Source organism: Mobula hypostoma, chromosome 21 (assembly GCF_963921235.1).
Source record: "Mobula hypostoma chromosome 21, sMobHyp1.1, whole genome shotgun sequence".
In the NCBI taxonomy this organism is placed as follows: domain Eukaryota; kingdom Metazoa; phylum Chordata; class Chondrichthyes; order Myliobatiformes; family Myliobatidae; genus Mobula; species Mobula hypostoma.
Window position 1 is genome coordinate 17945629 of NC_086117.1, and position 22537 is coordinate 17968165.

At 45.6% G+C, this 22537-nt stretch overlaps 1 protein-coding gene across 1 annotated transcript in view; it reads left to right on the plus strand.

Annotated features, from left to right (window-relative positions):
* Positions 1-22537, plus strand: part of LOC134360080 (hemicentin-1-like) — a 425813-nt gene that overhangs the window by 113222 nt on the left and 290054 nt on the right. Inside the window, exons 13-21 of the mRNA XM_063074161.1 lie at positions 4241-4368; positions 4643-4756; positions 6643-6801; positions 7860-8054; positions 8957-9052; positions 13404-13531; positions 17099-17243; positions 18193-18305; positions 21496-21655. Coding sequence (XP_062930231.1) covers positions 4241-4368; positions 4643-4756; positions 6643-6801; positions 7860-8054; positions 8957-9052; positions 13404-13531; positions 17099-17243; positions 18193-18305; positions 21496-21655 — 1238 coding nt within the window. The remainder of the gene's footprint in view (positions 1-4240; positions 4369-4642; positions 4757-6642; positions 6802-7859; positions 8055-8956; positions 9053-13403; positions 13532-17098; positions 17244-18192; positions 18306-21495; positions 21656-22537) is intronic.

The window sequence follows — 22537 nt, forward strand, 5'->3', positions numbered from 1 at the left end:
CAAAGAATAAATGACAGAAAAATGTTAGAACCCTAAAGCCCCCTCCCCCTCCCACTCAATCAGCAGCAAAAGCATCAACCCTCACCACCCACCCTGCAAGCAACAGCAAATCCCCCAGAGACCACGATGTAGAGTCCATCCAAAACGACTGTCCACCCCAACACTTCGACATCTCAGACAAAGCAATCTGAGCAGAGTCTGTTATGAACTGGCGAGTGAGTGATCGGCTGCTTTCTACACTTTATGGGGCTTATTTTTAATGCCAAAGTGACAGGATGTCAACAGGCTCTTGTTGAATTCAGCAAATATAAAATGGTAACTCTGAGTGCAGGATTATCCTATATAGATCCCTAAACCTGATCTGCTCAGTATATAGATCCACGAACCTACCCTGCTCAGTATATAGATCCCTGAACCTGATCTGCTCAGTATATAGATCCCTGAACCTGATCTGCTCAGTACATAGATCCCTGAACCTACTCTGCTCAGTATATAGATCCCTGAACCTGATCTGCTCAGTACATAGATCCCTGAACCTACTCTGTTCAGCATATAGATCCCTGAACCTGATCTGCTCAGTATATGGATCCCTGAACCTACTCTGTTCAGCATATAGATCCCTGAAGCTGTTCAGTATATAGATCCCTGAACCTGTTCAGCATATAGATCCCTGAACCTACCCTGCTCAGTATATAGATCCCTGAACCTACTCTGCTCAGTATATAGATCCCTGAACCTGATCTGCTCAGTATATAGATCCCTGAACCTGATTTGCTCAGTATATAGATCCCTGAACCTGATCTGCTCAGTATGTGGATCCCTGAACCTGATCTGCTCAGTATATAGATCTCTGAACCTACCCTGCTCAGTATATAGATCCCTGAACCTGATCTGTTCAGTATATAGATCCCTGAACCTGATCTGCTCGGTATATAGATCCCTGAACCTGATCTGCTCGGTAATGCCTCCTGTCACTCCTTGTCACCTTCATTGAATCACAGAAGTCATAAGAGCCTTTTTCTTAAGAAACTGTTTTTTTTGTGTTGGCCACATGTAAGGTGTAAGATTGCACCCAGTGGTATACAATAGACTCATGAGTTATCTTTGGACAAAATTCTTACTTTACCCTCTTTGACTAGAATCACCAACAACAGACTGGAAGTTGCTCTGGACAGGTAAACTGGAAGTTGTCATCAGGAGACCAGGAGAGACAGGAGGGACCCCATGAGTCCCTGGAGGAACATCAGAGTCTGTTGTTACCTTCGCCCATGCCTTCCCTTACTCCCACAGTCTATATTAACTAGTACTCGTCCTCCTTTCGTGCAGTGACATCTCCATTTGGAATCAATGGCCATAGATTCAGTCTGTAAGTACTGGGATAAAGCAACAAGTTCATGACTCGTTGCTGGACTTCATGAGAAATCACTAGTGTGTCTTTGAGTAAAATCCCCGTGCCGAGCAGTTTGCAAGTCTGGGACCACATTGGCTGCAAGGGAATGTGTGGAATTGCTAGCAGGTTAATGCAGAGGTACAAGCATTTCCTATCAAGCTCTGATCAACTCTTATACATCTGACCTTTCCACTTGGTGATAGTTCAGGCCCCTTTTCTCTCCACCACTGAGCACATCTGCAAGGCGTTCTGCCGAAAGGAAGCAACATCCATTATCAAGGACTTTCGCCATCCAGGCCATGCTCCCTTCTCTCTGCTGCCGTCAGGAAGAAGGTACAGGAGCTGTACGTTCCACACTACCAGGCTCAGAAACAGCTATTACCCTTCAGTCGTCAGGCTCCTGAACCAGCGTGGATAGCTTCACTCACTTCAACACTGAACTGATTCCACAACCTTTAGGCTCACTCTCAAGGACTTTACAACTCCTGTTCTCATAATTTATTTATTTATTGATTATTGTTTTTCATGTATTTGCACAGTCTGTCTTCCTTTGCACAATGATGTGTCAGTTTTTGACTCTGTGTAATTTTTCATTGATTCTGTTGTACGGTGGATGCCTGCAAGAAAATGAATCTCAGGGTAGTATATGGTGATAATAAATTGACTTTGACTTTGAACTTTGAACTCTGTTTGGAAGATGTAAACCAAAGATGGATGAAGTCAAGCTAAGGAACCATTTTGTCTTCTCAAACACACACATAGGCACTTATAAACAACCCTAACACCACGTTGAAAGTGGTTACAGGGAATATAAAAGTTCAAATCTACAAAGTATAAAGGCCCAAGAGGCAATTTACTGAAAGCAGGGTTGGCCAATAACAACAATGGTCCCTATGGAAATGACGGCTAATAAAAATAATTGAAGTTAACCAGTAAAGACATTTGTTTACAGGAATGAAACAAAGGTAGCCAATTAGTAACGTTGAAAAAGGGACAGAAGGAAATTATTTCTGGTAATGAATTAAACACTTATTTGTGAGTAACTCCAAACTCTGTTGCTAGGGACAATATCTGGGGATTATCATTTCTGCCTTGTTAATAACATGGATGTGTTCATACTTCAGAATAATTATATCCAACCTTGGCTATGAGGAAGGCTACTGGTTCTTTATTGACAGTATGGGCACATCATTAACACTTAACCAAGATAAATGATTTAATTGTTGGCCCTCCTTCCACAACTGATTTTACTTGAGCATTAGATCAAACTGCAAACTATTCCAACCCAGCTGCCTGGTTCCACCAGAAGTTGGGTCTGTGTTTAATGCCTTGGAGATCGTTGATTGGCCAAACAATATAGCAATTGTCTCATTGCAAATATGTGCTCCAGTCGAAGGAAGAAAGGCAGACTATGTACAAATTCCATAGTGTAATGATGAAATGGAGCCGAGAATAGAGAGAGAAGGGAATTCGCTGTGCTAACTAACATCTTTTATACCTCTTACAGCCCATTTGATGAGATAATCCCTGTGATTGTGAGTGTGTGAGTGAAGGAATTTTTCAATGTAATTATTTTTTCCTTCATTGCCCTGGAACTTCCTTCTGAATTTCTCTCTTTTTCAGAGACCACCCAGCTGCTTCGCCAGGCTGGCCACTGCAGTGGGAAGAGTTGGTGTTAGAATGATCTTTTTTTATTATTCAAACAGAGTTTCCTTAACCATCAGCAATTCTTCGAAGAAGTAATGTTTGACATTCCGAGGAAGCTTACTGAATAGAGTCCTCTTGAAGACAGCATTTGCATCTGAGAGGAACTGAATGCAGGATCAAGTCTGGATGAAGGGTCTCAACCTGAGACATTGGTTGCCCATTGATGCTGCCTCACCCCTGAGTTGCTCAGCGTGTTGTATGTTGCATTTGGCCCTGGGCTGAAAGAATGGCTAGTTTATACGAAGGAGACATGGGTTTCATTTACCTCGTGAATATGTAGCATTGGCACTTTATTTCCTATTTTACCTCCTGTAGATTCCTTGTAAAATCAGCTACATTACCTAGAGCATTGGAGACAAGGGTCTGGAGTCTGAACACCAAGGTACGGGATCCATAGGCATCAATGTGACAGAATTTTGATTCCATTGGTTAATTGAACGTAGGCTTGAAGATGAACTGGTTGCAGTTACGGAGAAAAATATGGGGAGCAGGACTGCAAAACAGAGAAAATCTGCAGATGCTGGAAATCCGAGCAACACACTCAAAATGCTGGAGGCACTCAGCAGGCCAGGCAGCTTCTATGGAAAAGAGTGCAGTCGATGTTTCAGGCCGAGACCCTTCATCGGGACTCATTGGGTAGCTTGTTCCTAAAGCATGAAGGGCCAAACAGCCTGCTCCTGCACAGTAGGATCCCATGGTACTGGAATGTTTGCAGCCACAGCTCCCTTGCTCTCTGACTGCAATAGGATGGCCAAGCTTGCGAGTGCTCTTAAGGAGAAGGCACTGCACTTTATGTTCAGAACTCCATTAGCGTCTGCAGGGAGAAATTTCTGGCTGCAGTCGGCTGAGGCGGGGACACAGTGACAGTTCTGAAACACAATTTATCAGGCATGCAGTTTATGAAGCAAAGTTTGGAAACCTAGCTGAAAGAAGTGAGCTCACTGGGGTTTCCTGATAGTTGGCCTGTCTTGTTGGTGTCCTTTGGTCAGAGAGTATGCCATGATGATACCAGCAGTGTACTTCTATATGATGCACCTACTTTGCAAAAGTATCGGGAAACCAATTTAGAATAAGATTATAAATGTACTAAGTATAGTTGAGTCAGAGTTCAGCCTTCTTAATAGACTTTTATTATCATCTCAGACTCTACATCAGTGAACATGGTACTTTGATACTGAAAGACGCCGTTCCTGAGGATGCAGGGAGCTACATCTGCCTTGCATCAAATACGGTTGGAACAGCTCAGGAGGAAGTGACACTCAAGTACACAGGTAAGTGGATAAGTGGGGAGGGGGAGTGCAGCTGGAATCGTAACTGCTGCCGCACAGAGTTTCAGGTCCGAGGGTGAAGGGCCTCATCATTTGACTTAATGGCTTTAGGGCTTTATTCCACCAAAATGTCTTGATCTCTTCATCTTTGTTGTTATAATCAGGGAAGCAGGGTACTTTCGGAAGGGAATAACAGGATGCGGGGAGTGACCTGTTTGGTTCAGAGTTTCTGAGCTGCACTGGCTTCCCTGACGGAATTGTTTTTGTTCACCTGCAGAGACGCCCACGGTTTCCGCGCCGAATCCGTTGGTTCTTGCTGTGGTCACTGAGGCGGCGTTGCTGGAGTGTCAAGCTACAGGGATCCCTCAGCCCGAGGTCAAATGGTACAAAGGTACTTAAGAGTTCCCTGGGCGCCGCGTCACATGGGTTGGCTGACAACTGAGCGAGCAAGGCAGCGCGTTGTCACTGAAAGTACAACGCCTTGTGTGCTGACTTCTGTAACATCGATTTCTCTAACTTCTAATCTCTCTATCTCTCTTTTCGCATTCCTCATTCTGGTTACCCTCTCACCCCACCTCTCCTCACCTACCTATCACCTCCCACTAGTCCCTTCCTCCTTCCCTTTCTTCCGTGGTTTTAGAAACAGCTTCTTCCCCTCCACCTGAATGGCCAGTGAACTGATGAACAGTACCTCACTATTCTTGCTTTCCTTTTGCACCTCCTATTATGTATAACAAAAGCAATATTGTATATACATATAAATACAAGAAAGCCTGCAGGTGCTGGAAATCCAAAGCAACACACAATATTCTGGAGAAACTCAGCATCCGTAGAAAAGAATAAACAGTTGCCGTTTCGGGCCGAGACCCTTCATTAGGACTGAGAAGGTAGCGGGAGATGCCGGAATAAAAAGATGGAGCAAGGGGAAAGAGGCTAGCCATAAATTTCTTACTGTAATTTATAGAATGTTTATGTATCACACCGTACCGCTGCCACAAAACAACAAGTTTCATGACATATGTCAGTGATAACCAATTTCCCCCGGGATCAATAAAGTATGACTATGACTATGACTATAACAAACCTGATTCTGATTCTGGTCCGCTGATTCACTCTTCTTCGGCCCTTTACCTCTTCCACCTATCCTGTCCCAGTTTCTTACTTCATCCTCCTCAAGTGGTCTCACCCATCACCTGCCAGCTTGCACTCATTCCCCTCCCTACCCCATTCTTATTCTGGCCTCTGCCCCCCCTGACCTTCCAGTCCTGATGAAGGGTCTTGGCCAAAACATCAGCTGCGTATTCCCCTCCCTAGAGGCTGCCGGATTTACTGAGTTCCTCCTGCGTGTGTTACCTCGTGCGCTCTGCTTGGCAGGTTGTACAGTGTTGGGAATTTGCTGTGGTGTGTTGGTCAGCGTGCAGCAAAAACAACATCAACAATTATAAAGAATAAAGAATTAGATAAATAGTCAGGTTAGAAGTACGGATATGAAATAAAATGTGTAGCATTATGTATTTGCAATGCAAACTGTTTACAGTCCAACGCAGTGAGTGAGGTAATGGATAGAGGGGGCAGGACAGCTAACTAGCTTGGTTGATCAGAATAACTGCCATGAGGGGAGAAACTTTTTAGATGACGTGAAGTATTTGTTTTAATAGCCCTATAGAGCACACCAGGAGGAAGTTTTTGGACAAGGGTGTTTGCTGGGTGTGTAGTGTGCACAATGAATTTTTCCTACTCGCTTCTTTGTCCTAGGCACGTACAAGTCCTGCAGTGATGGTAGACTGCAGCCAATGACCCTTTCTGCTGACCCTGGATGTTATATTGCTTAGGACCATGGGAATAGCATAGTATTACCTAGGTGATTCAATCAATGGAATCTTAAAATATGGATTCAGTGGGCTGCTGCTCAGAATTTCCAGTCTTTTCCATGTTTCCGTACAGAATCAGGAAGTTTACTGAACAGGCCCAGAATGACCCCCAGATGAGGGGCTCCCATTTTAAAACAGCAAGAACTGAAAAAGGGAGAAAAAGTGACTTAAATCATGATAGGTCCACTGCTCCAAAATGCTTTCTTCTGAGAGACAGTCTTAAACCATAACAGAAATGGGCCATTTGTCCCATCAAGTCTTCCCCACCATTCTACCGTGTCGATTATCCCCCACAACCTCATTCTCCTGCTTTGTACCCGTAACCCCTGGCACCCTTACTAATGAAGAACCTATCGACCTTGATGTCTCAATGTGCCTAATGATGTTACGACTCTGTGCTGAGCAGGTGATTTGGAGATGACTCTGGTGCCATTTGCAAAAGTTGATCTTCTCCAAGGAACAATGATGATAATGGACGTGCAGGACATGGATGCTGGGGTGTATACCTGCGTAGCAACCAACGAAGCAGGCTCCTCCGCTGCTGTGGTGACATTGGATGTTGGATGTAAGTTATCCTGCAACACCATTCACTGGTAGTCTTTAAGTTCAAGATGGTTTCATGTTGGGCCGGCTGGTGGCGCAATGACATCAGCGCCGGACTCTAGAACGGAGGTTCCCGGGTTCGAACCCAGTCGGGGCCGCTCCCGAGTACACTTTCCATCCGTGCTGGGTTGAGTGTCGAGGTTGCAAAATAAAAAATGGAAAAGTGCTGCAATGTGTCTGTGTGGGGAGTGGCGAGTCTCTCTCTCTCACTCCGCGCCTTGTAAAGGCATAAAAAAGACATCGTCCCACCAACATTGCACACGCACGGACGCATGCACGCACTCACACGCCAAAAAAAGGTGGTTTCATGTCATTTCCAGCACATAAGTTTAAAGGAGAATGAAAAAAATTGTTCCTCCAGATCCGATGCAGCATAAAAAACACAATAAGTTAAAGAACTCTAATAATAAAAAAGCATTATAAATACATAACAATTGATTAGCAAATGCCGCTGACTTTTCCTATCGAACTACAGATTAAAAGCAGTCCACTGCATTAACAGGTGGCACGGTAGCGTAGTGGTCAGCACAATGCTTTACAGTACCAGCGACCTGGGTTCAATTCCCGCAACTGCCTGGAAGGAGTTTGAACATTCTCCCCTTGAGCGTGTGGGTTCCCTCCGGGTGCTCTGGTTTCCTCCCACAGTCCAAAGACCTACCAGTAGGTAGATGAATTGGTCATAGTAAATTGCACCGTTATTAGGGTTCTGTGCAGCGTGTTTGAAGGGCCAGAAGGGTCTATTCCACACTATATCTCAATAAAATAAAATAAAGATAGCTTATATACATTGATTGATGCTAGGTGTGTCTGTATATATGATGACTTTGACAGGAAATGATAAACTAGTTGTGGGGAGGGTTAGTGGGTGGAGGTGTTGATCAGCCTTACTACTTGGGGAAAGTTACTGTTGTTGAGTCTGGTTGTTGCATAGCCTCCACTGTGATGGGACTGGTTGCGAATTGATGATGTCTTGGATGGTAATGTCCTGCCCCTCTTGTGAAATCACCTTCTGTTCCACAGCCGCCCCCCTGTTTTCAGAGGCTCCGTCGGACGTCTCCGTGGCTATCGGTAAGAATGTGACGTTGCCTTGCAGTGCAGAAGGCTACCCCACTCCACAGGTCACGTGGCAGAGACTTGATGGACAGCCCATCTTCACCAAAGCTGATTCGATGAGCTTCGTTACCCAGTTGGGTTCTGGCAGCTTGTTTATTGAGAGTAAGTAAAGTCTGTTCTCAACTCATCGTAGGTGCTGTTGGCAAAACCGATGATTATTACCATTCCCTAATTGCCTGCGAGAAGCCTGTGGTGAGCAGCTTCCCTCTTGTAGACGGTGTGAGGGAGGGACTCTCCACTCAGGCTATTAGGTGATAAACTCCAGGTCTTAAACCCAGCGATGAAGGAAGAGTGATTTATTTCAAAGCCAGGATTATTTCTGATTTGGGGGGTTGTGTTACGTATATGCGGAACAAAAACAGCAACAGAGCAGTAGGATTAAACATTTTTACTGAGTCATGTTAGGAACAGTTCACGCTGCACAAATTACAGTGCGGGAGCGACAAACCAAGCCCGCTGAGGCTAATTTGTGCGCTAAATCGAAAGCAGGCGCCAAAAGAGAGTGCCTCTCGCGCGTTGGAGGCCCAGTCGATTCACCACACGATCAATCAGCCACATTTGCACTTGCCATATGTTCACAATCAGTTCGGGGGTTGGAGGGTAAAGTGCTGGCAGTGATGATTCCAGTTGCCTGCCTTCTTTGTGCTTGTGTTTGAGAAGTTCTGTCAAAGACATTTCTGTAAGTGGCCACAGTATACCTTTGCATTTGAGACAAAGTGGGCTGCTGGTGGGGAATGTTTTAAATAACGTGATTTTATCAGGATCACAGGACCTTGTCATCTTTCTTTCCTAACAGACAGGTGATTACAAGTTTGTACCTTAAGTAGATCAAAAGCCAGTGGTCACAGCCTCAGAATCCAAGGACATCCCTTTAAAACAGAGATGTAGAGGAATTTCTTTTGCCAGAGGATGGTGAGTCTGTGGAATTCATTGCCACAGACAGACGAGGAAGCTCAATTTCCTTGTCGGTGCTGGAGTTTTTACTTGTTTTTTCCTCTTTACAGATGTGTGGTTAGATGACAAAGCCACGTATGTTTGTGAGGCCAGGAACCAATTTGGAGTGATCCGTGGAGAAATGACACTGACCATCACCGGTCTTGGTAAGTCACTGGATGCGAAAGCAGGGAAGAAGTATTTTGGCCTGACGGGTCTCTTCCAGGATTTCTGTTCCCTCCCCCTGTAAAAATAAAAGAGGAAATCCTGGAAACGTTCAGCAGGTCACCCGGCCTCTGTGGAAAGAGAAGCATTTCAGAACGGAGATACCTGTCACAGTGGCAGGGCATCGGGAGCAAGGGTGGACCCAAATGCAAGACACATCTTGTGAGGTTAATTAAATTTAGTTTATTGTTTGATATCAGGAGAGCTAGGCAGGAGCAGAAGTAGCAAACTGGACGAGGACTGAGGGCTATGACTAGGCTGGGACTAGGGGTCTGGGCGAGGACTCGGAATCGGCTCCCAGAACTAGAGGAGACATGAAGAGGCTAGAGTATGGACTCCGAGCCCGAGACTAGGCAAGGACCCAATACCTAGGTCTTGCCTCGGGCTCGGACCCCAGAACCAGGCAAGGACGTGACATGAGCTAGGGAGAGGAGGAACATGGGAACACAGAGCCTCGGTCTCCGGAAAGCAGGTACATGGAACCATGGACACATACACAGAACACAGAGTCGGGACCCCTCCTTGGGTACAGGATATAGGGCCGGGACTCACACACAGAACAGAGAGCCGGGACCCCTCCTTGGGTACAGGACATAGGGCCGGGACCCCTCCTTGGGTACAGGACATAGGGCTGGGACTCATGACCCTCCGCGGGGCAGCGGCAAGATGGTCTGACTTACCCCATGGAGGCGAGGACAAGACAAGACATGACTCCCCGCGGGGCAACGACAAGACGGCCTGACTTACCCCACGGAGGCAAGGACAAGACAAGACAAGACCAACACGAATGAACACCAGACAATACCTATCTAGCTCCGGCGATGGAACTAGACCGAAGTGCAGGCGGGGGCTGCAGACGAGGGCTAGAGGCGAGAGGGGCAGAGAAGGGATTCAGACAAGGGGGTAGGAGAGGAATCACAGACCTCCAGGACCAGGACTAGACTCAGAACTGGGAAGCCGCCAGGGCCAGAACTTGACATGGTACTTGAACGCTGCCAGGGACAGGATGTGGATGTGGTACTTGAACGCCACCAGGGAAAGGACTTGACATGGTACTTGAACGCCGCCGGAGCCAGGACGTGGACGTGGTACTTGGACGCCGCCAGAGCCAGGACGTGGTGCTTGGAACCTCCGGGTAGTGCCACGCCCTCGACTTGGCCCGGGAACAGTAGACAGCGGCTCTTGATTCTCTCCGGCGGGTTAACTGACAGACCCACCTTGATGAGGAAACTTTGCAGGCTCGCTTCAGCGAGGTAACTGGACAGGGTTGCTCCGGTGAGGAAAGGCGAATTACCGGCATTCGCTTTGGGCGGAGACAAGGCTTGCTCCGGCCAGATGACATTGGCACGCCGTGACTTTGCAGTCTTTGCAGACGCTCCCGCACCGAACGGCTGAAAGCCAGAGACTAGAAGCTACCGGTTCAGCCGAGTGTTAATTGCCTCTAATCACCAACGTCGAGGGACACGGGAAATCAGGGAATCAATGGTATGTTTAACCCTAATGTATATGGGAGGAAACTGGAGCACTTGGAGGAAATCCACATGGTCATGGGAGAACATACAAACTCCTTATAGACAGCAGTGTGAGTTGAACCCTGAACTTACAGCTGGTGTTGTAATAGTGTTACATTAACCATTACACTACCATGACACCCTGTGCTGTGCCAATGATATTCGGAAGATCAGTGCATGTGGAATATTTTATCTCATTCTGCAGAATGGAATCGGATGCAGATGTAAAATAAGTCAGCTGCCTCACTGATAAAAGGGAATAGCTTCATTCCCTGTTCCTAACTATCCCATCTTTATCATTCATTTTGGTAAGTTCAAAACATGAATATTAAAATTCTTGCTGAATTCTGGTGGGGGAGCTTCAAATTTAAGGGATGGCTTGGGCAGAAAGGACATAGGAACATTTTGTTTGTCTCAAGACTTAACATTTGGCTTACTCCTTATGTGAAATATGTTAAAAACTGAAACTTGAGTAACACAATTGTCACAATGGAGGGCATTGGGAACGGACCCAAATGCAAGACACAGACACTGAAGTACAAGGAACAGGACTTGGCTAGAGTAGGGACGTGACAGGATACAGACAAAGAGCAGGGACAAGAATGCAGACTAGGGCTTGGACCCCGAGACGGAGACTGGACAAGGACCCAGAAACTGGGTCTTGCCTCGGGCTTGGGCCCGAGAACCAGGCATGGACATGACATGACTGCAGGACTGGAGGCTGGGGTCCTGAGGCTTGAGGCTTGGAGACAGGCTTGGGGCCTTGCGGCTCGAGGCTTGGGGCCTTGCGGCTCGAGGCTTGGAGACAGGCTTGGGGCCTTGCGGCTCGAGGCTTGGAGACAGGCTTGGGGCCTTACGACTCGAGGCTTGGAGACAGGCTTGAGGCCTTGCGGCTCGAGGCTTGGAGACAGGCTTGGGGCCTTGCGGCTCGAGGCTTGGAGACAGGCTTGGGGCCTTGCGGCTCGGGGCTTGGAGACAGGCTTGGGGCCTTGCGGCTCGAGGCTTGGAGACAGGCTTGGGGCCTTGCGGCTCGAGGCTTGGAGACAGGCTTGGGGCCTTGCGGCTCGAGGATTGGAGACAGGTTTGGGGTCTTGGTCTTGAGGTTTGAGGCTGGGGTCTTGGGTACTTCGAGGCTTGGGTATGGACTCCAAGCCAGAGATTGGGCAAGGACCCAGAACCTGGGACTTGACTTGGGCTCGGACTCCAGAACTAGGTGAGGACAAGACGAGGCTACAAGACTGGACATGGCTTGGGTGAGGAACTCCTGGGTAGGGCGAGACACAAGGACAGGTAAAGGCACATGGACAGGACTCTGATAGGACTGGACTAGGCACGGACTGGACCAGGGCCTTCAGGAGCACGGAGCCTTGGACTAGAAGAGACAGGAGCACGGAACACAGAGCCGGGACCCCTCCTTGGGAACAGGACATAGGGCCGGGACTCATACACAGAACACTGAACATGAAGAGAACACAAGGTGGCGGCAAATAGCCAGACCCTCCTAGCGAAGGCGAGGACACAGAGAGACAATTCCACACAACGAAAGACAGTTCCTTATCTTGACCTAACCAGGGTCCGGTCTTGCTCCGGTGGTAAAACTTCAGCGATACAGGCGGGGTATCCAGGTTAGGTGAGCAGGCAGAGAGTCAGGTGAGGTTTCCAGGCAGAGAGTCAGGCAAGGGGAGGAAAGACAAGAAGGGAAACAGACAGTCCAGCCAGGAATCCCTGGTTTGCAGAGGTATTTATGTCTCGGCCCCAAAACGAGAAACGTGCCCACAACAGAAACTGGGGAAAACCAGAAATCCCAGAACAAGGAACCATGGACCGGACCGTGAACCGGAACACGGACTTCACGGACCGGACCATGACAACAATACCATTTTGTGGAACGGAAGTTTTCCTTGGTTGTGTGCTCTAAACATGTAAATCAACCTTTTGTCTGCTTTATACTTCACCTCACGAACAAAGTTGAACTGGCCAGATTTTAGAAGAGGATAATAATGTACAGAACTGTGCAGAAGTCTTAGGCACCCTAGCTTTTTTATAGCGTTTCAGATGGTATGGCCTTCACAGAGCCCTGACTCCATCGTGGCTGTCTGAGATTACCTGGAGAGACAGAAGCAAACGAGACAGCCAAAGTCAGCTGAAGAGCTGTGGAAAGTTCCCCACCAGCCAATTTTCTTATAAAACTGCATGACAGTGTACCTAAGAGAATTGATACAGTTTTAGAGGTAAAGAGAGGTCTCAGCAAGCATTGATTTGATTAAGTTTTGCTGTTCGCTGCTCTTTATAGTAATTTTCTTGATACTTAGAAACTTTTCATTTCATTATTTTTGAAGGCATCTTTGCTTTACAGAAGTTTTTTATGTGTGGCAAAGGCATTTACACAGGACTATACATGACTGCCGCCAAACATGATTGAGGAAAAATTTCTAATCACCATATTTTAGGGTTATATGAACAGTGAAATAGATTCTGATTGTTTTATTAGACAGTAACACGCTATCATGAAGCCATATGTTATACAGCAATTCCTGTGGAGTTTCACAGAGTGGCTTGATCCAAGCTGTGTTCAGGAAAGGAGCGATGACGAGCCTATGGGAATATGAGAAACTGGTGTGAGGACTGAGACATGAGTATAATTGGCCTGCCTCCTGTCTTGTTGGATGCTTGGAACTCACTGTTCAGAATCCTTATTTAACTTAATAGTGACATAATGAACTGGTTGTTTTATGAAAGCAGATCCAAAATCTGTCACTTCAATGTTCTCTTTCCACCTAAGTTGCCCCTGAACTGGCAGAAAGCGTCCCAGTCATCAGTGTGCTGGAAGGCCGGTCGTTGACGTTGCCATGTGTGATCCTGGCAGGTAATCCCTACCCCGAACGTTACTGGTTAAAAGACAGCCAGCTGGTGAGTTTGTTCTTGAAGACATTTCTCAGCTTGGAATGATTACTGTAGATTCAATGCAGAATGACTCCTGCATTGTGCTTTCAACTGCATAGAAGTCAAAGGCCGAGGCCTTAGGTAATACTTATTTACCTCATGGCTGCTTCTCGTTCCTACTTAAGGAATCTTTCTTTTCCCCAATCTCATTTGGGTTGAGACAGTGAAAACAAACATTATTTCTCTCCAGAGAGAGGAATTGCTTTAGCAAAGCTTGCACATTTGACAGTGGCTGGAGAGAGGAGAAATTGGGATCATATAATGATGATGTAAGCATGAGGGAGAAGTAATGACTGGAAAATTAGATACATTGGAAATGGTGTTTTTAATCTATAAAAATAAACTTTATTCATAATAAAAATTTATAAAGATAAGCCATGTAATGTCTTTACCACCCCATGAGACTCTGCGTCCAACACATCATTCTACACAGCTTCCACCAACTCCAAAGGGATCCGACCACCAAACACATTTTTACCTCCCCCACTCTCTGCATTCCACAGGAGTCGCTCCATCCACAATTCCCTTGTCCATTCGTTCCCCCCCCCCCCACTAATCTCCCTCCCGACACATGTCTCTGCAAGCAGTCAAACTGCTACACCTGCCCATTCACCTCCTCCCTCACCTCCATTCAGGGCCCCGAACGGTCCTTCCAGGTGAGGCAACACTTCACCTGCGAATATGCTGGGGTTGTCTGTTGCGTTGGGTGCTTCTGATTGGCCATCTCTACGCTGGTGTGGTCTGTCATAAGTTGTGGGACTGCTTCGTCAGGCATCTCCGCTCCATCCACCAGAAGCGGAACGTCCCGGTGGCATAACATTTTAATTCCCATTCCCATTCCCATTCTGACATGTTAGTCCATGGCCTCCTCTTGTGGCAAGATGAGGCCACCCTTAGGGCAGAGGAGCAATACCGTATATTCCTTCTGGATAACCTCCAAGCTGATGGCATGAATATCGATTTCTCCTTCCTGTTTAAAAAAGAGCTTTTCCTTCTCCTTCCCCTTTTCTTCTATTCCCCACTCTGGCCTGTTATCTCTTCTCTACCTGTCTATCACCATCTCCTGGTGACCCTCCTCCTTCCCTTTCTTCAATGGTCCATTCTCCTCTCCAATCAGATTCCTTCCTCTCCAGCCCTTTACCTTGCCCACCCGCCTGGCTTCACCTATCACCTTCTAACTATCCTCCTTCCCCTCCTCCCTCCTTTTTATTCTGGCATCTTCCCCCTTCCTTACAGACCTGAGGAAGGGTCCCGGCTCAAAATGTTGACTGTTTGTTCTCTGAATTCCTCCAGCATTTTGTGTGTGTTGCTCTGGATTTCCAACAGAATCTCTTGAGTAAAAGCCTTTACATTCATATATTCATAGCAAATGCTTTCAGTACTGTACTGTTACATTCTTTAAAACCAGTAGAACAGTTATCATCCTATTGGAATAGCAACAGATCTATTGGTTTTTAGGAACGTGGTGGTACACTACTGCAACTATTGTGGGGCTTCATCACCCAACCTGGCCCCTCGCTCTCATGTAGTGGAAAACCCCTATACTGTGAATCTTTTCCAACAGACTTTTGTATCTCTAAATAAACTGTATTCATAGTAAAAATTATTTACAAGAAAATAGTGTTAGGATGGGTCTTGAGGACTGATAATTTGGATGGCTGCAGTTAGACCTCCTTCCCTTTGCCTGTTGTCTACACACAGGCTATGTAGTACAGGCCACCTTCTGCAAGAGAGGTGAAAGAGCACTGGCTGCTATTACCTGGTCCAGATTGCATCTTCTGGTTAATATGGCCTACATCAATGTCCTTATTGGGATCAACGAACTCCAATTAGATCAAGAATCTCACCTGTACCTTCTGGTTTGAATGACATAGTGCATAAGGGTTATGAATAACTAATATTAATGTAGAATTATATAAATGGATAGTTAATAGTCGACATAGATCGGTGTTCTGTGCTGTACCTCAATGGCTCTATATGCTATATGGACCTTAAATCAGTTTCATAATTAAACTAGTTCATTGGTTTGAAGTGCTGGTGCCAATTTATGTTTTGGCCCATGGCCCCAGTTATTAAGTTCAGTCGACCCGATAATGAAATTTCAGTGTTAAAACTCATCATGTGTGTTGTTAGAGGAGGGGAAATATGTGAGTTCCACATTACCGATTAACACTGCGGCTTGGAAACAGTGAGTGCAGAGGTCATGTGAAGGAATCGACCTGTGTGGTCCAGTGCATCAGAGGGCTTTTAAATGATGTGCTCAGTAAAGCTTAGAAGAATGATAGGGGGTCATATTGAAACAGACTAAATTCTATCAAGTCTACACAGATGGGATGCAGGGATGATGTTTCCCTTTGGCTTGGTTTCAAAAACACAGGATCGCAGTCTTGAAATATGGAGTAGGGCATTTAAGACCAAGATGAAGAGGAATTAACACAAAATGCTAAGGAGCTCAGCAGGCCAAGCAGCATCTAGGAAAATGAGTACTGTTGATGTTTCAGGCTGAGGCCCTTCAGTAGGACACTCTGCCTGAAACGTCGACTGTCCTCTTTTCCTAGATGCTGCTTGACCTGCTGAGTTCCTCCAACATTTTGTGTGTGTTGCTCAGATTTCCACCATCTGCAGATTTTCGCCTGTTTGTGAAGAGGAATGTATCTTGCTTAGTGAAGCAATGAATGCTCTACCACAGAGGAAGCCAAACCATTGAAAATATTTCAGACCGTGGCATATAGATGATGTGATATAAAAGGCAGGAACTCGGTATTGAGATGGATGATCAGCCAGAATCATGCTGGATGCTGGAGCAGGCTCAAAGGGACAAATGGCCAATTTCTACTTCTATCTTCTATGTTCTCATGCATCGAAATGCCAGTCAGGAGGAGTCAACAGTTTAAGAGAGAAAGAAAGCATTAGGCAAGGGGGAGCTGGAAGGCAAAGTAAAGAAACGCGTCCCACACTACTGACTATCCATGGAGAGATATGATTGTTAGTTACTGATACTGAGAAGTGATACTGTAGTTACTGATACTGAGTTGTAAAACTGTAGTTATTGAAACTGAGAATTGATACTGTAGTTATTGATACTGAGAATTGATACTGTAGTTACTGATACCAAGAAGTGATACTGTGTTTATTGACACTGAGAAGTGATACTGTAGTTATTGATACTGAGTTGTGATATTGTAGTTATTGATACTGTAGATACTGATACTGAGTTGTGATATTGTAGTTACTGATATGGAGAAGTGATACTGTAGTTGATACTGAGAAATGAAACTGTAGTTACTGTTGCTGAGTTGTAATGATGTAGTTACTGATACTGTAGTTACTGATACTGAGAATTGATACTGTAGTTACTGATACTGAGAAGTGATACTGTAGTTATTGATACTGAGTTATGATATTGTAGTTACTGATACAGAGAAGTGATACTGTAGTTATTGATACTGAGATGTAACATTGTAGTTATTGATACTAAAATGTAACACTGTAGTTATTGATACTGTATTTCCTCTCTTCTTCCTTCCCTTGCAGTTGAGCTTGGACAGGCGCCTGTCAATCCGAAGTGATGGCAGCTTCCACATTGAGAGGGCAGAGCAAGGAGACACTGGGAGATATGTGTGCACTATCACAAATATTGTGGGATCTGTTAACAAAACCATCATAGTGAGTGTCCACGGTGAGTGGTATGGAGAGAGAGAAGCAGAAGTTATTTGATCAAAGATTTTGTTCAGCTCCAGCTACAATGAGGTGGTTCCATTTCTGTTCCCAGCATTACCACAGAGATGGAACTATGGGACTTTTGGTCTGAATGAGCATTAGTCTATGTAGAATTGTTTTCTTGGGTAGTAACTCCACTGAGATGAATATAACCTTATGAATTGTCCCTATGATCAAACACGTTACATTGGGTACGTCCAAGAGGCTTAAGGATATATAAATCAAAGTGGGAAATTGTGAGTTGGCCTTGATGCTTTCTCTGCCAGTCATAGGATCATGCTTTGCAACACCAACCACAAGCACCTTGATTTCTTTACACAGCCCCAGTGACCTGGGATCAGTCTTGACCATTGGAGTTTAGATGTTCTCTGTTGTCATGTGGGCTTTCGCAAGATGCTCCATTTTCTCCCTCATCCCAGAGATGTATGGATTTCAGTGGTTTAATTGTGGGTAAATTACCCCTTGTGAGTAGATAGGCGGTAGTCTCTGGGGGAATCAAACTGGATTAGTGGAGTATTAGTGTAAATAGGTTGCTGGTGATGGAAGACCTGTATCCAGTTTGCAAACTTAAGTCTGTGACTATAATGTCCAACTTCAGCTTGGACTACAAGGGAGCCACTGCATTTTACCTGCTGGTGGAAGGTGCTTCTCCCCTACAAAGGGAGGATTCAAAGCCTGTAGACAATTTATCCATGTTAGTTTTGATAAATTTACAGAGCTCAGCGCCAGAAAAATTCTTTGGTGTCAGGTAGACGGCACAGAAATGCATGAATTATAGAAAGAGGCTCCACAAAAGTCTCATTTTGCCCTTCATGTTTTTGCATGTCAAAATACAGAATAATTTTTAGGTGATGATTAACTCTGATCATTTTGCCTGTATATGATATTTGAGGATATTTTATTTACAGTACTTCCGTCAATCAAAGCTGGTCATAACGTCCTCACCACGGAGGAGGAGGTGCCTGTGACTCTGCTCTGTGAATCGAGTGGGGTTCCAAGACCATCCATTGTCTGGTCCAAGGTACGAGTGAACCATGGGCCCCTGTTTCTGGTGTCAGGTTTGTTACAGTAGTTGACATTTAACCCAGAGAAGTGTGCTGTAGACTTGGGGAAATGTGCAAGTTAGTTTTATAAAGATGTACGTAATTGATCAGCATGCAGAGGCACTTTCTCATGGCACCTGAGACTTAAGATCTGAAATCAGGAATGAACTTTTCTCTACAAGTCCACAGATTCTCTGTTTCACTCCATCAAAATTTTAGGTTAATACTTGGTCTTCTTTTCTTAAAACCGAATAAACTAAATCTATTCATCCTTCCCTGATATTTTAACCTTTGCACTTTTGATATTATCTATGTTATTGAAATACTCGTACCCGCTGTGCAGCATTTGTAATCACACCGGTTAACACATAGCTTCGTAAAATAACTGGGCACTATAAATTATCTCTAGTGTGTGGGTGAGTCCCAGAATCAGTAGGGTGTTGATGTAAATGTGGGGTGAATGAAACATGGGGATCCCATGTAAATGAGGGTTTCTGCTCAGTCTGAACTCGATGGGCCGAAGGGCCTGTATCCATGGTAAAACTCCGTGACTCTCCACATATGAAAACTGTTGTGAGGAGCGTCTTGATAAAGTAGGGTTTTCTTGCCTTGGCAAAGGAACTTAATGATCAGAGGAAGACTTTAGAGAAAGTGAAATGTGAATTTAGGTTGCAAAGTATTGGCCTTGGTGTTGCAGGTCACTCTGTGCAGAAACCCAGAAATACTGGGTAGTGGATGGCCTGCTGAATTTAAAGCCCAAACATCATCATCTCATTTCATTCTGTCCCCCCACTCACTGCGTCAATTCACCAGCAGCAGAGCAGCAGAGCTGGAGGGAGAAGTCAAAGTCTTGTACAGGCAAGAAGCAGTTTGTAGGAGTGTCAGAGAAAGAGGGTTTCTTACGCGATGATGTTCTTTCGTTCTGGAACTCTCTACCAAAATTCATTTCAGAACTCTCTACTGTGTGATAGCTAAATTAAAAAAAAAATATTCTGCAGATTTTCCTCTAAGAAATTAAAAGGATTGAATTAGTTTGTTGTGTCACATGTTTCAGATTGACTTCCTGGAGATATTGCAAGTTTGTGGTGTGCGGACTGTGGAAGGTGATCTGTTCAAGGATGTTATTCGGGGTAGTTTAGAGGGAGCTTTGCCTTGTGGGAGCAAATGATACGGGGTGATAAAAGTAACCAGCTGCATTTAGTATAGATGGGTAAAGCAGCTGATATGGACAAAGAAAGGACCTGTTTCTGTGCTGTATAACTCCGTGATTGTGGTCTGCGGTTGAGGTCATACTCCCAGCGCTGGTGTTACGTAACAAGTGTTCCCTCATAAAGGAGTGAAGCAGATATCTCCCTTCCCGGGCAACAAACACAAAATGCTGGAGGAACTCATCAGGCCAGGCAACATCTATGGAGGGTAATAAACGGCCGATGTTTCTGGCCAAGACCCTTCACCAGAATCTTCATCACAGATGGTGTTTGGCCTGCTGTGTTCCTCCAGTATTTTGTGTGTGTATGTTGTTCTGGATTTCCAGCATTTGCAGAATCTCTTGATGCTTATGATTCGCTTCTCCCTTCCCCGTCCTCCTCCTGACCAAGAATCTACTATTTCTCTTTTGTGTTGCCAACACATCTTGCTCAGGCCAATTATAACTGACAAGAAAGTGAAGGCAGCTGGTCTATCTGATGGATTTGTCTTCTCTCTATTGCCCATTATGCTGCTGGTGTTTAGGGCAGCAATGAAGGTCCCTCTGTCTCTGGCAGTGTTCAGGGTTTTCTTCATCGTGTCAGTAGCTTCCTCTCAGTTTTCACTACTGTCAGTCATGCAGGTGTCAGCTGGAGACTCAGGAATTTACCGTTACACTCAGATGTATGATTCTTCATTGCTGTTTCCATAACAATTTTGCTTTACCAGTCAGTATTGTTAGCCCTGAGCTGAACCCCAGAACTTGGAGGACTGGTATGGAAAAGGTTATTTATTGGGTTAGACAGAGGCTGCAGTTTAGCCTGAGGTCTGTTTTACATCAGCTGACCAGAGCCAACAACGGACACTCCACTGGAGTCCGACTGCCCTACAGAAGACCTGACAACAAAACAGAAGTGGAAGAGTGGAACACAGTGTGATGATAATCCTGACAGTGAACTTGTTGGTACAGTGACCTGGTACCTGGTCAGTTTCTGGACCTGGTCAGCTTCTTTCTCCTCGGCATGGAAAGGATGTGTGAGATAAAACGCATCAGAATCAGGTTTAGTATCACTGACATATGTTGTGAAATTTGTTGTTTTATGGCAGTAGTACAGTGCAATATATGGAAAATACTATAACTTACAACAAGAAATATAGGGTATGCCTATAAAAAAAATTCAATTAATTAAGCAGTGTAAAAAGAGAATTAAAAATAGTGAGGTAATGTTTATGGGTTGGTTCATTGTCCGTTCAGAGATCTGACGGCGGAGGGGAAGAAGCTGCTCCTGAAACATTGAGTGTGGGTCTTCAGGCACCTGTACCTCCCCTCTGATATTTAGCAATGAGAAGAAGGCATGTCCTGGGTGGCGGGGGTCCTTAACGACTTGGTGGAGGCTAGGTCATTGATTGGCTGGATTTAAAGCAGATGTTGATAGGTTCTTGAACAGTGAGGGTGTCTAAGGGTAGGGGAAGAAGGCAGGAGAATGGGGTTGAGAATGATAATAAATCCGCCATGATGGAATGGCGGAGCAGACTCCATGGGTCACGTTGGCTCATTCCACTCCGATGCCTTATGGTGTTGTGGTCTTAACGACGGATGACACCTCACTGAGGCACCACCTTTTGAAGGTGTCCTTGATGGTGGGGAGGCTAATGCTGGAGCTGGATGGGTTTTCAACCCTCTGCAGCTTTTTCCAGTCCTGTACAGTGGCCCCTCCGTACCAGGTGGTGATGCAACAAGCTGGAATGCTCCCTGTGGTACGTTCTGTTTAAAAAAAATTGTTAGATTCTTTGGCGACAGGCCAAATCTCCTCAAATGTAGCCACTGACAACCCGTTATCGCAATTGCATCGATATGTTGGGCGGGGAGGGGGTGAGAAGGAGGTGGGGGGGGGGAGTCGCATGAACTACTATCATAAGCATTTCCATCCTGTTGAAAATGTGACTGATTGTGAATTTCTTGCTCTCTCAATGCACGCCCAGGAAGAGAAGCACTTGCATCTACAAGGGCCACACTACCACACTGACGCTAATGGAAGCCTCGTGATTTCTGCTCCATCACTGGAGGACTCCGGCGTCTATGTCTGCACAGCTTCCAACGTTGAGGGGTTTGCCAGCAGAGAACTCCAGCTATTTGTTCATAGTAAGACGATTAATATTGTTACAGATAGAATTAGCTCTGTACACTGAGAGTTAGATCAGTACACTTGCACCTTGTCAAACCCACAGTACACTTGCTAAAGCAGAAAAGCTCCAGAGGACAAGATGAATCCCTGTGTGAAGCACAGATAAGACTGAAACCTGACACTGGACCCCAAAAGCCAACCTGCCTTCAACGAGTCCACTTCCAGATCTAACAGAGCAGGTGGTGGTCTGGGGACTGATCAACTCTTTGGGAGATGAGTAATTTACTTAAAATTGTTACTGAGGCCCGGCCACATGCTTATAAAGGATTTTAACAGGTTTTCCCTTAATGTCTGTGGGATGGTATCTTGAGCAGTCGAGGAAAGGTGAGAACAGACCCAGAATGTGGTCAAGTGGAAACATGAGAGACTGCAAAAAGCAGGTCTCTTTATGGAACACTGGGCCACGTGGGGAAGGAGAACCTTGACCCAGCCCCTCAAGCTTGATGTCATTCCCATTGCCACCAACCTGTGATCCAAACAGGATCTCCCTCGCCCCTCTCTGTGGTCCCGACAGTCTCTTCTGATCTCCTGTCTCCTTCCTTTTTCTCCACTCTAAAGTGTGTCCCACCTGCTAACGGCTTCTTACTTACCTACAGGTGGCTTCTCAGTAACTTCTGAGGACACAAGACCTATAAAATGAGGTCTTGCTGTTAAGCTCCCCGATCACAGGGCTTTGCACCTTACTTGACTATTCTCACCTGTTCTCCAGTGTGGTGGGATCCCACTGAGGCCAACCATTTCAATTTGACTTGTATACCAATCATGCTACCGACTCTACTCCTTCCCCTTGCCCTCCCCCCCTCCCTTCTTATTCTGGCTTCTTCCCCCTTCCTTTCCTA